This window comes from Trachurus japonicus, chromosome 20 (assembly GCF_045865225.1).
Source record: "Trachurus japonicus isolate A0001 chromosome 20, Traja_1.0".
Classification (NCBI taxonomy): Eukaryota; Metazoa; Chordata; class Actinopteri; order Carangiformes; family Carangidae; genus Trachurus; species Trachurus japonicus.
The window spans coordinates 13,297,429-13,315,107 of NC_140926.1; the positions used below are offsets into that span (position 1 = coordinate 13,297,429).

General features: G+C 40.3%; 1 protein-coding gene across 3 annotated transcripts in view; it reads right to left on the reverse strand.

The window, feature by feature from the left end:
• The window catches only part of c20h8orf34 (chromosome 20 C8orf34 homolog), a 54,458-nt gene that overhangs the window by 1,054 nt on the left and 35,725 nt on the right, over positions 1-17,679 (reverse strand). For 2 of the 3 annotated variants that reach the window (XM_085764091.1, XM_085764092.1), the window contains exons 9-14: positions 17,130-17,215; positions 16,917-16,990; positions 10,201-10,327; positions 6,100-6,581; positions 4,123-4,219; positions 246-284 (exon numbers count right to left, since the gene is read on the reverse strand). In XM_085764091.1, coding sequence (XP_085620217.1) covers positions 246-284; positions 4,123-4,219; positions 6,100-6,581; positions 10,201-10,327; positions 16,917-16,990; positions 17,130-17,215 — 905 coding nt within the window. Of the gene's footprint in view, positions 1-210; positions 285-4,122; positions 4,220-6,099; positions 6,582-10,200; positions 10,328-16,916; positions 16,991-17,129; positions 17,216-17,679 lie in introns of those variants that run through there. The other variant, XM_085764090.1, reaches the window with a different exon arrangement.

Below are 17,679 nucleotides of genomic sequence, written 5' to 3' on the forward strand. Positions count from 1 at the left end.
ATGGGCCATAAATGAAGGTGGAGGCTTTCACAGCAAGTCACCCATTGGTAGTTATTTAGGTAGCATGTTGTGGCTCTACAAGTGAGGTCACTGACAGACACAGAGGCTCTCTCAAGACAGATGCTTACAATAGCAGCACTCTTCAGATGGCTGCTTTCTGCTCATCCATGGGATACAGCACTTTAAGACATGAATCTGTCTCTGGGTTTTAAGGCTGTGTCTCCTCTAACTGTTCAGATTCTCACCTGAAAACACAGATCTCTTATTGGCATCTCGTGCACCACCTGTAAAAAAGACAGAAGATATGTCAGAGACCGGCATGATGACTATTATTTACATTTTGGGGGTCACTTATTCACCACTTTGCGCTTTGCGTCACTGAACACAGTACCTACAGTACCTGCATTATTTAAAGGTATAGTTCACCCTCATGCTGATGAATACTCCGGAGTAGTTTTTTATTCCTCAAAGTGCATCTGGAGACCCAGGAGGGGGGTTTGTAGTCCAACGAAATCCTTATGAGAGTCAATAGCGCCCAACACAAAAAGGTCCATAAAACTACACAATATATAGATATATAGATATAGTCTAGCGCTCTGATGTTCACGCGCGTGAACGTCAGAGCAAGGCAAATTCAATACAGGACTGCTTAGGCTGTAAAAGTGTCCTAAATGAGGTAGTGTCTAGTGAACTCTGGACTATATCCCTTCAGGACACTTGGATTGCAGCGGATGAGCAGTATGGAGGAATATTACATGGTTTTTGTGTAGTTTTATGGACCTGTTTGTGTTAAGCGCTATTGACTCTCATAGGATTTTGTTGGACTACGAACTTTGAGTGCAGTATGGAGTATTCATCATCAGCATGAGGGTGAGTCAATAATGACTGGATTTCATTTTTTGGGGACTATTCCTTTAAGCTTCAGCTTTTGCACAGAAACAACAAACAAGATGTAATGTTGCTGGCAGGTGAGTTGTGTTAGCGTTGAACACAGCCAGCCTAGCCATTTCCCCCTGTTTTCATTCTATAAGCTAAGTGAAGCTAACTGGCTGTAACTTCGTCAGGCAGGTATGAGAGCAGTGCTGATGTTCTCAGCAGGAGAGGACTGAGTGTGTGTGTGCTGGAATGGTTACCATGTCCACCATGTGCAACAACACAACAACACTGTTCCTACAATTATGAAATGTGATTTTAGGAAGATTAATACTGCAAACTCAACATACTGAACCCAACGAGGTGTCTTGACAGGTGCGACATAACAGTCTGATTTACTTTCACTGTGCATGTCTGTATTGAAATCACTCATGTGCTGAGTGGGATGGCCGGAGCCATACAGGACAAATGGTTTGTGAAGTGAAGTGAGAAATAGAACTGAACGCTTTCATCTCCATTGTGGTATGTGCGGTTGTCCTGTTGTGAAAGTTTATAGAATAACAGGAAATAGCTATGGATTTTTTCCCCCATTATTCAGCTCTCACCATACACTTGGCGCAAGCTCTGACACATCTGCCGTGATACTGGGAAGAGGGTGTCACTGCACTAATTAAACGAGCCCCACATTCATGGACACATGTGCATACAGGTATGTGGACAGACTCGAAACCACTTTATGGACAAATGTGGCCACTGTGATGTCTGAAATGCTTTTGTGTCATGAAGCAAGATGTATTTTTGTTTTTCTTTCTTACCTTTTCCTGCCATGGGAAAATTGAGTAATTTTAATTGGAAACTGTCTAAGTAACAGGCTAAAGCAGTGGGAAATTTCTGTGACTGTTGCCCTTCTAATTTTTATAAAATCAAAAATTCAAATGCAATTCAAAAGTAGTATTTCATAGGTTTAAAAAACTACCCCAGAAAAGACTAAAAAAAATTCTGGAAAAATGTTTATGTCCTCAGACAAATACAATCACTCACATGTTTAACACACACATACACATGAGCACACACAAGGACATACAAACCAGATTTCAGCAAACAGTCCTGTGGGCCCTCTCTCACGCCAGAAAGTGCTTTGTCACGTCTTGTGGCTGTTGGGTCTTTTTTCTCTGTCAGTCTCCTCTCCCTGTGTCTAAGCCACCTCTCTAATTCAATATGTGGCTCATATCCTTTCTCAACATGCCATTACTGTTGCCAAGGATTAAAGCAGGCCCCCAGGGGCTATTACGAAAATGTATCCATTTATTTTGCAAGATACACATTTGGCAAAACAATGACCCTCTAGAGAAGCTTGACAGAGGGGTTATGTTTCCATGTGACAACCATTTGCCTGATTGATCTTTGTTTGACTGGAATTCTTGTTTCATAACGTCAGTGAGAGCTGTCTTTTTGAGTCCCACATGCACTTGATTTTCAGTTTAAGTAGCTGGTGCTGATGCTTTGTTTACTGAGAAAACAGGGCTTAGTTAATTTGAGACCCTTTCTGAAGGTATGAAATATATCATTATATACAATATATCATTTGCAGACATGAATTCATAAATTAATGCCATAGATCCAGCTCATTGATTAAGATATCCTACCAACTACAAGCCAGGCTACCATGAAATTTAGTTTTAAATTTTGATCGAGTCAAAATTTCACATCCACAAGGGGTCCCACAGGATGAACCTTTAGGACTCCACATGAGCGTCTGTTTAAAGACCAAATAATAAACCTCACACACAATAAGATAATCTGATCATTAATATTATTGTGAAATTTGCAGAGTAAAGGCTTCTAAAGGGATGAACCCTGTTGGATTTATTGACTTCATTCATACACCTTTTTCTTTCAGTCATCAGATGTGGACATAATGTTCTGTCCAAGTAGCAGTTGTGTAGTGCAGGTAAATGCAGGTAGTGCAGGTAGTGCAGGTGGCACTGTGTATACCTGCTTCATCATTGGTTGAGTTGATTAGGTTAGGCCAATAAGAGGCAGAGTAGAGCTGGTTATATCTTCACTTTGTTATCCTCACAGACAAAAAGGCAACTACCTGTCCTGAAGACCAACAGACTACTTCCCTGTGGACCAATATTGATTGAAAAATCTACATCTCTTTTGTGAATAATGTTAATGTAATTTCATGATCCTTGCTCCCTGAAGTCAAGCAGCAGAGGTTAAGTGACAATGTCCAAACACTGCTGGCCTGGATTTGGGTGAACTTCTTACATGTCACTGTTTATAACACAGGGTGTTTATACTTTCCTAAGTGGAGTACACAACTTCTCCAGGCACCACTAACAACTGGTGAGGCTCTAAGACTAGCAAAGTTCTCAGAGTGCTATTTGTTTTGTCCAACATCTCCTTCCTCCACACAGCTGCCACGTTCTGAAAATCTATGGAATATTTACATAAGTTTTTATTTAGTGCAGCTACAGTATAAATTCTTCCAAACATCGCAGGAGTTTAGTCATATGTTAGCCAATGCTAAGAGAGCATAAATGTGACTCTTTGTTAGTGGACCTCAGTGAATTGGGAGCTAATCTTAATTTAATTCTGGAAAGCCTCTGACTATCATTCCTCACTGCCACATACATTCATGTGATTTATGGAGCAGAACGCTCGAGGAGGTCTGATGCAGCTCTGTTGTGTTCGAAGCTGGAGTAATATTCTGTACCATTTATCAACCAGACCCCTAATATAACAGGATTTATGACTTTCCACCAAGAATTGTTCATGTCTATCGACTGGATCGTGATAGAAATATATCTATTACATGTTGCCAGGAAGGGAAATTTTACATGACATTTCCCCTCGGTGACACCCCCCAGGATTTCACCCAACTGTGAAATATAGAACTTTTTATATGTCAGCCCTTGTGCTCCATTTCAGATTTTTACAAGGAATACTTGCACATTAATCTTCACTTTTTAATAGATCTAAATTTGCCACTTTAATGTATTAGTTATCCTCTGTGGTAAAGTGACATTACTGTAATGAAATGAGCACCACGTCTTACAAAGTGAAAAAAAAAAAAAAAACTGTGGAAATTAGTCAGATTTGTGAGATGTATTTTTAACTGACAGGCTTTGGAAAACGTGTACTAATAAGGGGCACATGAATCAGGAGATGATAAATAATGGCTGTTGAATTAAAAAAAAATTAAAAACACAGAGCGAAAGGAAGGTACTTTAGGTCACTCACTCTTATCCTGCTCAGGAGGCTCCAGGATGTCACTGTCTGTGTCACTGGGAACATGCCAGGGCTGCCTGATGGCCTGTAACTGCTGGTAAAACTCATCCTGAAATGGAACAAAACAGAACAGAGATGATGGGAGAGAAGCCTTACTCACTGAAGATAATAGTCGGAGGAAAATAGAGATGGAAAATGAGGTTAGAAAAAAGAATCTTTAACCGTCCGTCTGTTTATTTATCCACACATTCATCTCGCCACATTTACTGTACGTGTTCAGTGCAGCTGCAGGATCTTACTAAGCTGTTACGGAACATCAAAGCTAAACAGATTTTAATCATGTACTCTCAATTCAAATACAGTAGATACATGTTTTCTTAGTCATTGTCAGGCTGACACTCTGCTATTACACTGTCAAGCTGCAGTGACCCCATGAAAGGGAGCAGCAGGTCAAAAAACTGAATTGTACAAATCCCCTAATTTAATCTTTCAAACAAATACTGAGACACAGAAGACATGGCATTACTGAATCTTGCATACTGGGAGCTGTCGGAGCACAACTTAAATGTATGAAATTCTCCAATGTGCCTACAAGAAACTAACGGAACCCCAAGTTTAAATGGCTACACAAATAAACAAAAAAGAAGAAATCAGCTTTAACATCCTTTCCTTCTTTTTCAAGCATCCTTCTCTCTCTAACAAGGCCTCATTTAGAGGCTTCAGTCTTTGTACACGGGACCAGCTGGCCTCAATAAACCCAGACTGGGTGCTGTGTTTTGGATAATCTAACTAGGTGTCAACTAGAGAAGAAAAAAAAAAAAACGTATACAGAGGGACGGCAAAATTCCTGCCCACCATTAATAAAGCCTTCAAAAAGGTCTCATATTTTACAGCGCTGCTGTTAAGTAGATCATGAAAGGAATATAAGAAAGAAATGCCATTGAAAGTTCCCTTTTATGCCAGACTCATTTTTCCACAGTGAAATGACATACTACTGTACAGACCTCCGTGATTCTGCACTAAACCCCACACGATGAGTGTATTTGTGTTTGTGAGGGGCATGCACATGTGTGATATTGTGTGTTCTGTGCTCCATCATAATCTCTCTGCGTAAAGGCTCTCGTGTTCTACAGCCAGCTTTACTTAGGCATCGAGCCTGTTTGACACTCAGCACACACGTTCGTTCTCACTCACACTAAGACATTACAATAAAGCCGAAGTGATTTTCAAGTCCTTGACCCAAAGTTTATGACAATTTGACTTCGTGTTTTACACACTCTTGGTGTAGTGGCCTTGTTTTATGCCTAGATAAATCTTACATGTAAGAAATAGCTCAATTGTAACATGGAACTTTATGTCACACCTTGGCCATGAAAGACACTGGAGTGGTTCAGCATTATGGGAAACGTGCTTATTTGCTTTCTTGCCAACAGCTACATGAAATCCATGCCATTGCCAGGTCTGTACATTAAATATGAACCTATAGCCACAGGAGTCTTAGTTTAGCATAGAGACTAGAAGCATGACGTAACATCTAACCATCTGTGGCCAAAGGTAAAAAAAAAAAAAAAAAAAAAAGCAAAACTGAAGCATAATAAATGATCATTTCTGGTTTTATGGGAGGTATTTGAAAGGCTATTTCTTGGCTGGCGATGAATTTCCGTAATCTATATGTAGTTACATTTTGACAGAGCCAGGCTAGCTAATTTTATTCTTTATGCTCAGTTCAGATGACTGTGTCCTGGCGATGACTTTGTATTTATTCTGCAGATGTGTATTTTCCAAAATGTTACACTATTCCTTTATAGTTTTTCTTTCTGATCTCTTCGGTGTAAGTTTGATAAAACTACACTTGTGTCTGTGTTTGAAGTGGTTTTGTCTTCTCCCTATGGATGCACTTCATGCACTACTGCCTACATCACTTTTTGCTACAGTGAGCATAAACGTGTTTTTGAAGATGAAGGTATACCTGTCATGTTGAGGTCTTACCTCAGACAGATAGGCCCGGAGACTGGCTCCAAGGCTGTCTGTAGTGCTTAGTCCAGGGGGGGTGAGCAGCGGTCGAGGATGCATGGGCTGACTTGTGGGCGTTACGGGACGGCTCCGCGACCTCCTGAAGGTCACCTCCTTGTGAGACCCGGGGTTAAAGGTGGAGCGTGTCAGTAAACTATTTGGCGTCAGAGGCCTGCTGGGTGTTCTTGGGGTTTGAGTCCTGCTCCCAGGGTTGCTGGGAGATTGAGTCCGACCCATGACCAGGGAGGTGGGCTTGGGGCTCAGCAAAGGGAGACCCACACCCACACCACAGGGTTTGCCTGGAGACTGGGGCCTGGAGACCAGACTGGGCAGAGGAAGTGTGTCTGGCAGCGTCCGGTGGTGCAGAGGGGTGTGGAGCAGACTACTGTGCAGATTGTTAGAGGTCCGAATGGTCATCTTCCCTGCCTCTGCCAGCTTGGCCAGATCCTTCTCAACCTCTGCAGGAGAAATAGAACAAAATCAAGTCACCTTATAGACATCATAATTCAAATTTTAAACAGTCAATACATACAGTACCCTGTCTGAACAGCTGAGATGGTGTACTTTCACACTGTCTAACTGTATTTCGTATACAAAGATAGGCTACCTGTACCATTTTGCAACAAATTGCTCAAATGGACGAGGAGATTCCATGATAGAGTCAGATTTATTTTCTATCACACAGAGATGTGGAGCTTGGTGTCCTGATGATTCACAAACTTTACTGAAGAAATAAAGTGGGCGAGACTGCTTGGTTTAATCCTTCTTCTGGGCAATGATGACAATATTTATAGACCTTGTAAATTGTGGTGAATCAAGCTTCCTCTGTCAGAAAAGCTTCCAAGCTGACATACAGTAAGCACAGCCTGGTAATATTTTTGTTCCCTGTTGCTGACAAAAGCACATTTGTTTGCCTCACTGGTAGTCTCAAAAACATTTCTGTTTGTAAAAGAAAGTGACGCTGCCAACTTCTGTGATCAACATCTGGGTCATTTTTTCCGTGTTTCATGCTTTCGTTCCAGTTCTTGGCAATCAGGATTCGGCACACCAGTCTGGGAGTTATCATTTGAGAGGGATAATTTCAGCGATGACTCATCAGCTGTGAGTATTTCTGGAAAACTGTATACGTATGACGTTAAATAAGTAACAAAAGGAAGCATGACAAGTATTTCATAAACCTTGACTCCCTTGTTTTTGAGCAAATGGTGCTCTCACCTTTTACAAACAACATTTTTCCACACCAAAATGTGAAACACATGCTGCTTTTCACTCACAAATATCCATTTAGTATGCAAAGCAGTGAGAGTCTGCAACACTACTCTGGATGCAGCTTTGGGACATTACTGGGTTGATTTGAAATGTATTCCAGACTATTTTGTATACAATCCTTAGGGGATCAAATACATTTAATGCCCTGACATGGATAATTAGATTGCTGTTTCTGTGCTTGATCAGCTTTGATTATATGGAGTTTGACCTTTACAGGGAGATGCATTGCAGAGCACATACTGAATGTGGCCTTGCCCATGTGCTCAATGATCTGCATACGTGCTGCATGACATTGTGTCTGTGTTGCTTTAACCATAATACAATGTACATGTGTTACTTCTCTAAATAATAAGAGAGCAAACTGAAGGCACAGGTCACAGCCAGGCTTTACTCACACTGACTGACTGAGAAGAAAGAAAATTAACTCTCTGGGGTGTTCAGGGCATATCATGACATCAGCTTGTGGAAGTGGTAAGACTGCAATGTATATAACGTTATAGTAGAAACCATAAAGCAGCTTTGTCATAGGGTTAAAAGTTTGTTTAACAGTTAGATCACAACCATAAGACCTGCTGAGGGGCAAGCACTTCAATGATTTCTCCATTAAACACTTAACCACACACACACCATGTCCACCACGACTGGTGTTATTATTAGATCATAAACAGGATATGTTCATTAGCAATCTGTTCCCATAAAGTTGATTTTATTTTTAAATCTCAAGTTATTTACCGTCAGAATGATAAACACCACATGTTTTTGTTGTGAAAACCTTCCTGCCTTCCATAGATGGAAGTTTTACTCATGATTTTATTGTAAACCAAATGCCTCCCTCGACTTCCTGCCATTGATAAGTGGCCTTTATTTTGAAATTCTGTGCAGTTGACCGTGTTAAGCACAGAAATATTATAACCCATCTCGCAGACACTGATAAATAATGACAGCTCCTACAGATCAAAGACGTACCATCAAAATCCATATGGTATGAATCTTTGATAGGTTTTGATTCAATCATTCAGTAATAAGAACAGGAAAAAGGAAAACGTGGAGAAAATGAGACAGAGAAAAGGAGACAAGAACAAATGGAAACAGATCTAATCTATTAAACTCTTTGATCAAGCAGCAGTTGCACGTGGGGAGAGAGTACAGGGCCAGAGCACGCTATACAACCATTTAGAACTCATGCAAACCTTACTAGGTCCCTTCTCTGAAAATAAACCAATGCCATAATGACATATCATTTGTCTGTATTTCATCTGCAGCCTTGCAACGGTGCAATATACTGCTTCCTTGGATAGACTCAAACACCAGTCATTGTCCTTGGACAAGTACAGGAATGGGCAAAGGGACAAATTTCCAATATGGTATGACTATTGAACTTCAATACTTTTTGAACAAAAATATATCTATGACATTGCAAAGTGCCAAAACTCTAAAGCTGGCATTGAATTGTTTAGCTACTCTGTAAACACTGATGTATTAGGCAGAGCAGCATGTTTTTGTTTTTGTAAAATGGCAAAAGGGATTGAAAGTATTTCCAAAAACAGTTGACTATATCAGCAATGACAGAAAGTTTTAAAAAAAGAAAAAAAAACACTCTTTGGTGGGAATGAGAATATTCACAGGACTATGGTGACAAATTCAGTGAGCAGTAATTTATATGTAAATGATGAAAAACAAAGACAAACAAAAAAAGGAGACAAGAGATGATTGCCCAACCATAGTATTGGGGTAATAATGAGATGAACAGTGAGGCTCTGGCTTTAATCATGGAAAGTATTAGCAGCTAGTAGAGGCTTAAAAGAGTTGAATTAGCTGTTAGAACAGCTTCACTGAAATGCCTGGTGGGAGCCCTAAGCCTGAATATTCAGTAACTCAGCATAAAACAATCAATGCCATCTGAAGAGCTCTGGGGGAAAAGTTCGGTCTGTTGTTAACACAAATAGTCCCGAGCACCAGTTTGCCGTTTTGTGCCGTGTTCACAGAGGCAACCAGTGTTTTCGGTGCAGATGTGTAGATGAGCTGAGAAGGTTGTTGCAGCTGGGACCACTGTTGGGTGACAGTAATAGGTTCACTAAGTGGGATGAATATGCTTCGAATAGGCCTGGTATGTGGAGGCACGTACGGAGTCTTCTCACACGGTGACACTGTCAAAACGGAGAGGAAGGACATGCATAAACAAGCGAGTGGCTGACACATGATGGCGAATGGTGACGTTCCCCCTGGCCTCCATCCCAGCCTTTCATGTGATTCATAAGTGAACGCATACCGGATCGTAATGACAACAAACGCAGCCTGAGTCACACAGACGTCACATATATCAAAGATGAGCATCGCAGGAATAATCATTTCCAAAATGCCACACAATTTTTTGTCAGACAAAGCCATTGTCCGGCTTCAATCATTTCCAAATGACTCAGCAGAGTTCGGCTTACTGATTAAACCTGTCAAAGCTGGCACTGCGATGAATTCCTGGCATGTGGAAATTACTTTAATTAGTTTTTTCTATTTAGTCTTGACACATTTAACTTTTTAATTATCCAAGAAAATCCTTTGGCCAAAAGCAGTGCATTCTTTGGCTGGATTCTCCCCCTCCCACTCCTCATAAGTGCTCTCTACAGGGCTTTTCTATTTCACACATCTCTAGTGTAGACGATGCTATGTGTTCCAAAGAAACTATTTGATTTGACACTCTCATACAATTCATCATTAAAGCACCGACAAACTCAACTCGTACAGGAACAACACACAGTCAGACAAAAGCAGACACTCACACACACGCACACAGACATAAACAAAGCTGCCTACCAGCGAGCTGTTTGCCCATGTTCTCCAGCTCTTTAGAAAAGAGGGAGTCCCCTAGTAGCAGGCCCGTCTGCCCGGCAGAGCTCCCACCTCTCACAGCCTTCAGATCAGTCTCCCAGACAGCCTGACGCTAGTTAGCAAGGAGAACACAAAAGAGAGAAAGTCACATTAGACGAAAGACCCTTCAATTAACTCTTTATATTATTTTCGGCTATTGCTGGAAATATCTGAGCCATATCTCCTGGAAAGAAAGAGGCAATTATTATTTTATGGGCTTTAGAAAAACACAAGAAACCACAACAAGTGTAGATGAAAGCACAGAGTTTGCAGTGCAGTCTATTGAGAGGATGAGGGATGTAAGACTTTCAGTAGTGGCTCAGGAATGTTCTGTATAACTTTCAGTAAATCTATAGGAGCTGTATGCGGACTAGTCTGTTGGCCAAGAGCCTGACAGCAGCAAAATCTTACACCACAAGTTAAGCAACAATAAATCAGCCATTCTGAATAGCTGCCTAAGCGCATATGATATTGGCATTATACAAAAATAAACATCAAATAAAAAAAAGCTGATTGCAAAGAATAGAAAGTAAAAAGAAATCCCAAAAAAGGCAGATTAGTGCTGCTTTGGCCTATTTTGCTCCTACCTCTTCCTGGCCAAGCGTTTGATTTGGAATGGGACCTGTTAGACGGACTGGGGTTTGCCAAGTCCTGTAATGGCAGCGTGCCTAATCCTTCTATTTATTCCTATGATGGGACACAAGTGGCCAGATGATCTGTTAAGCCAATGGACCAAGTGCACACAATCTCCAGGCACAGGTGAGAAATAAAAACTGTCAAGCATAATTCCACCTCCTGCAAGCTTGGTTTACACTAGGTAAGTTATGATACTACTGATGCCAGCACTTACATCACTTGATGTGCTAAGCACTTAATGAGAGACTGAGTTGACTTGACAAAGTGCTGACACAGAATGAGGCTCTGGGTGATCTGTGATATACATACAGTGCAGTCTTTCAGCGCAGACCTGGGATGTAACAAGCGTCTCATTTTTATGATTTTCAGGCTTCAAAGTGGAATGAAAAGTCTTTCCAGAGAGGAGGTATGGTGGAAAACAAGTGAAGCAACTATCCTGTGATAAATGACAGAACATGATTCCCAGGGTCTGTGGCACTGATCTTTGTGTCTGTCAGATACATGAGGCGTTCTGTGGCAGCAGAACCACGACACCACAAGCCATTCCTTAATTACAGCCCTCATAAAGGAGCAAGGCAGGAGGAACATTATAAGTGAATCCCCTCCCCAACTTCATTTCTTTCTCTTTGGTGGTATCCCCCCAAATCCAATAGCATGACTTCATCTTGTCCTCCTCTGGCTCTGGCTCTTCTCAGCAATAGCAAACAAGGCCACCAACAGATTCCTAGATGTACTTGTATAATCTTTATTACACTGTAAGTTATTATACAGTATATAAAGATGCTACTGCTACAATGTGTCTGGAAATCCATGTCTTGGTTTCACATTGATTTGATTAAAATACTACTTTATTGCAATGCTTTTAAAAAGGCCCAGTCTCACTTCATAAGACCAGTTGCTGTGCGTAGATTTACTCTTATCAGGAATATCCATAGCGCAGCATTTGCATTGCTGCTGCCCTCCAGCTCCTCTGTCCACTAAAGCAAAGACTACGGTGTAATCAGGACCATATATCCTGGAGACTGCATACTAGGGGCTAAGGCTGGTGGTACTGTACAGTCCTGAGGCTAGGTAAACAAACAGGATGAACACAGTCTGCAAGCAATTCCCTTCCTCAGATAACATCAATAAATAAACAGACATTACGATCAAAATATGATACTATGTTGTTTCATCAAGTTGAGTGAAGTCATACAAATTTACAGAGTCACTAGGACAACATCAACATCTACAGCCTTGCATAATAAAAAAAAATGGACAAAACAAAATAGCTTTGTGTGGTAGATGAGGGCAAAAACAAAACAAAATGGAAAAAACTAAGGAAAAGATGGAGATGATTATTCACTGAAGAGACACAAATAAGTGATGAAAAGTGATTTTCCTTCACCGTGGTTTGAAACAGTCATTGCTCTTATCTGAAACAATGTATGACATGAGCACAGATGGGTCAAAGGATTTTTTTTTTCTCCATTGTATGGATGTTTATATTGGACGCTTTAATCTACGCAGACAAAGAGATGAGGCAAATTCCTTTTCATCTCCAAAATAAAGAGTGGCTATGATTTTGCAATGACTTATGAGTATATTAATGTCAGTGGCGCAAAACCGAAGTTGTATAATCTCCCGCCCACTATGACAAAACTAAAAGACCTAAAAGAGAGAAGGGAAAAACCCTCTGGTGATGCTTCTGCCCAACTAACAAACATGGATCTTGTTTCTTGCAAAATTGATTCCATGTTGAGAGCAAACAAGACAGAAAGAGAGAGCATGGAAGTCTAGAGTTAAATATTTTATAGCCTGCATGTGTGCAGCTATACGTGTGTGGTCACCAGTAATAATCACCGCAATCTGGGGTTTGGTCCAACATTGCCCTCCACACAACAAGAACTGTTTGGGATGTGTGCATGCAGTCACAGACCTCAAACATGGCTGGGCTGGGTTGGAGGTTTGAGCCTACTGCTGGCTTTGCAAAGCACAACTGATGGACTCTCTTGTTGTGGTCGGGCCATGGTAACAAAGGAACTAATGCATACACACACTCAGATACACACAATGACATATACAACAAAACATATATTATTATTTTTGACTTTTACCTTTGCAATTTGACACATATTAGAGCTAATTGTTCCTGCGGGTAATTGATGTTTTTTTTTTTAAATCTACAACACTCTCGCACTATCGACTAAAAGACATAGGTCATAGATCTAAAAGATTAATTGTGCTGCTACAGTTTGAGTTTCTCATTGTACATTTTTCTGTCAATATTGGGTATAGGTTTTCAGTCACCATGATTTTGCAGCAGAAGCCATCTTACTAATAGCTTCTAATATTTTAATAAAGTAAGTTTTCCCTCAAAAGAGAATGATATTATAAATGCAACAATGCTAATACTGTATGAATGAGAAACTTTGAAAATGTAGAAGTCAAGAACAAAGATCAAAAACAGCAGAGAAAGAACTGATTCTTTTCTTTTCTCTCATGTGTAGCAAGGGTTGATATTGGAGTGAAGAGAACATCCTGGCAGGGAGAATCTTGTCAGCATCAAGATTTGATCTGCATGTGTCAGATAGAGAAGGTTGTGCATTGCAACATTGTGTCATCATCATTCTAACTAAACAACAAAGTCTCTGATTTGCAGCTCAAACAAGCAGGCAGAGACAACTCTCTCACTCATATGACCCCGAGCCACTTGTATTAAATGTTATTGTCTTTTTTAAAACATGTAGCTCAAACCGTCAAACAATTTAAAACGTCCATATTTCAGCTATGCCAAAAGACACCACTCTCTAGCAGCACGTTCAGCTCCTCCTGGGGGAACCTAGGCGTTCACTGGCTAGATAGGATAGTACCCCAGGAAGCATACTTGTCAGGTCCCTGAACCCCTCAGGAAATATAGAGATGACACATTTAATATCTATTTCATATCTATACTCCAAATTAAAATCCTACAATGAGTTGATCAAATAAACTCAGTTGTAAGAAACTGGAGACACAATGTTTTCTAAATAACAGATTTAGTTGTTTCAGCCTCATCCAGCTTGCAAAGCCATTGGAGAACATGGCATGTGAGGGGTAACACTCAACTTTTAATGAGTTCCTCTTGTCTTGGCTCACAGAAGAAAACACCTAATAGATTTTATGGACTATATACAAAACCTCACCAGTTCAAGGGCCCAACCAATATGTTAGTACAGCCAAGAGCAAAGAGGATATTGACAATAACACATGATTATCCTCAAATTCAAGTATTTCGGAGACAGGTTATATGACATACTGCCTGCCCCCCAGTCAGAGAAGAACAACCAACAGGGAGAGTCAAGTGTTGCACCAAAAAGAAAGTGCAAGGGAGCAAATAAAAGGAAGTAAGAAGAAAGGGAAAAAAGATCTTACTAATCAAACAAATATTGGTAAGAAGCTAGATTTGAAAAGCACTAAACAGTCCATACACATTTTTAAGTATAATTCAAAATACCTCAAGGGTGTGTGCCATGAAATTAACAACTTAACAACTTATATAAATAAATGCAAAGTTCTTCAAATCTCCTACTGCATTATCTATTGGAGTTTTACTTTTTTTTATTCTTTTTTTTGTAGGGTTAGGGTTTCACTTACAAGAAATGAGGCGATAGTTGCACCAGATTTCTGCTCATTTCCATCTGTAGTCCCATATATGACAGGAGCAAAAATGCACACTGTGAGAAACAATTACCGATTAAATATAATATGATGACTGTGACGTCAAAACGACCACAACTGTAGACCGGATAAACACCAGTAGCTTTTAGAGAGGGTAAATCCTACACCTTTGGAGAGGAAAATTGAACTAGATACACTCTAAAGTACAGAAATTTGAGGATAACCATGCATATATGACTTTGGAGGTGTGGGGAGCAGACTGGTGCCAAGTATAAAAAGCCACATAGTGTATCGGCTCAGACACTCCTTGGCTCCAACTCAAATTCCCCTGGAAACAGAAATAAACCATCACAATGTCTCTGCCTTGTATCATACACCTGGCATTGCATCACGCCAATTATCTTATTTCGACCATACAAATGAACAGTTTCCCCTGGCAGACTTTATGATGGTAACACCCATACAAGTCTAAATTTGATTAAAACATATCACTTAACACTTACAAAGGAAAGTGTAGAAGAATTTCTTGGGGAATTTGCTCTGGCGATTGCTTTAGGAAAGTATTTGTCTTTATGAGGCAATTATCACCTAAAGGAGCTGGCGGAGGCAGGGGGCCTGTCGGACTAATAATGATAACCATTAACAGTGTTTACTTTCCAACATCACCGAGCTTTTACTGCCCAAACCAGGGCAATATACAATTTTGAGGCACACTACATTTATGGACAGCCGTATACATGCTGAAATGTGCTAATAATAAAATACGACTTCAAAACTTTCAGCCGAAAAAAAGTTATATGGATCCTTTCTTCGACACTAATTACTAGTGCAGTAAGTGAGGTAACAATTGGACACTTTTCTCCCAATGCAAAGAACGCTTGTGTCATATTTTCTATGTTAAATAAACACAACTAGCTATAGGAGGTAAAAATCGTAAACGAGATGGTTGTTCATCTCAAGGTATCTGTAAATACATTTCAATTTCATCCATTGTGTGTTTCTAAAGGTTTCTTTTCTGTACCCACTTAGCATTTTGATATGAAATTTGTGTAAATTTACTTCATGCTTTATGTATTTCCTTCATGCTTTATATGTGTCCATGTACAGTATGTTTAACGTTATAATTGTTGCCTCTGGCCCAGGTCATCATTACAAATGTGAACTGCTCCTCAATTGACTTACCTGGTTAAATAAAGGTTAAATAAAATAAATAAATATCATTTGTGGCCCACATGGCCCTAAAGGACCAGTAACACTAAGAAGCTACTACAAATGGGTTTTGCCTTTCAAAGAGAGCCAAACATAAACAACTAAACACCAAACAATCAGGCTGGCTACAGTACAGTAGGTGACAGGCAGCGTCTTGTGGTTTTCATATGGGACATATTAGCGCCTTGTTCTTTTGTGTGCCAGACAGGGCATAACCTGTGGAGATGTAGATGGAGTGTTAAGTTGCTTGGTTGAAACATACAGTAGGCTTATCTGAAGGTAACTGGTAAAGAAAGAGAAGGTGAAAGCTAAATCAGTTAGCTGACATTTTTTAAAATAGAAAAAAAGCCAGTTTATATAACAGAACAGTGAGAATAAAATATGCAGTTTGCTGATATACAGGGCAGAGTTTCTGTAATTTGTAGATGCCTTGCCTGCATTTGGTCTAATCTGTCAGACTTCCGACTACAGGCTTTGATTCAACAGGTCCCTCAGTCTGTGAAAGTCTGCTCCCAGTTAGTCTGGAGCCGCTCTGCATCTGCTCCGCACACGGAGCTATGCCTTGGCTCCAAACCTCTTTCTTTCTTTAAAAAGTGCCGTAAAAAGCCTTGTCTAACACTTAGATCGGGCAATTATAAAGAACGTATTGGCCTTTTTTTGAGGGGTGTAATTATACAAAGGTACAGGCGCTTTATGAACAGCATGTGAGTGTTTGCGTCTGAGTCTGGTGTGTGCCACATTAGGCCTCTATAGATTTCTTCCCTGAAGCATTTGATGTTATCACAGAGTCCCTCCTATTGAACAAAACTGTGTGTGCTCCTATAACCCATAAATATTTAGCTCTATTATATAAAACTTCTAAATCAGCTTCAACTTTCACCGTGTCACCAGATATTCTTTTCATTTGTTCCTTCCAGTGCCCTTAGAGGTAAGCAAAGTGATACAGGGAGATCTCTAATTGGGGTATCAATTGTTCAGCACTATCGACTGTTGTGTAAGATGAAATGGCCACATATAAGGATGTATCGGTTTTTCCTGGCTCTCGTCCTATTAACAAGAAGCTGGAGGTGGTTTTCGCTGATTCTCGGACAAAAGACGCAAAGGAGAGAGTGACGTGGTAACTGATGGCTGTATAGTGATCTTAATTGTTTGGTGATGGATGTAGGGAGGACACTTACAGAGGCTGACACTTGAGACGAGGCCTCGCATTCCTGCAATCGTCCCGCCACTGTGTCCACCCCGGGCAATGGAGCTGGTCCAGACAACACACAAACAGGGGAAAAAAAGAGGAACAGAGCAGAACATGAGGCCACAAAAATGTAAAAAAAAAAAAAAGAAAAAAAAAGAAAAGAAAAAACAACTTTGAATTTGAACTGCATGACACAACTTACAGGAGATGTCAGGTACAGCTTGTTCAGATATGTGAGGCCTGTGCTCCTCTTCAGATCTGCTGTCCGATAAACTGTCCCCCTGCAACCTAGAAACAACACGTACCATATATACACTTCTGTACACATTGGCAACAGAGGGTATTTAAGTAATCTCTCAAATCAGCATTTTTCAGTCACAACATTGCAACGCATGTTTAGAAACTGAATGTCAGATAACAAAAAGGCAAGCAAGTTGCTATTGGTCTGAGGTGATGAGACAAAAAGGAAGTGTTTAGTGAGTTTATAATCTCTTCTTTTGCAAAACCCTGGGATGGTACAGAGAAAGGCGTGACATGAAGGGAGGGTAAGGGGGTTTATTTGTGGGGCACGAACCAAACCTATTCATCACTGCCTCTCAAATATAGCTGAAATATTCCTTTCTTTTAAATCAAACCATCGCAATGCACTTACACACATATGGTGCACAGAATAAAACTGTGCACAGCTCTCTCCTTTCTGAGATTTGCTGAAAAAGCAAAACTGAAAATTTGGCACAAAGTTTCCGTTTCCC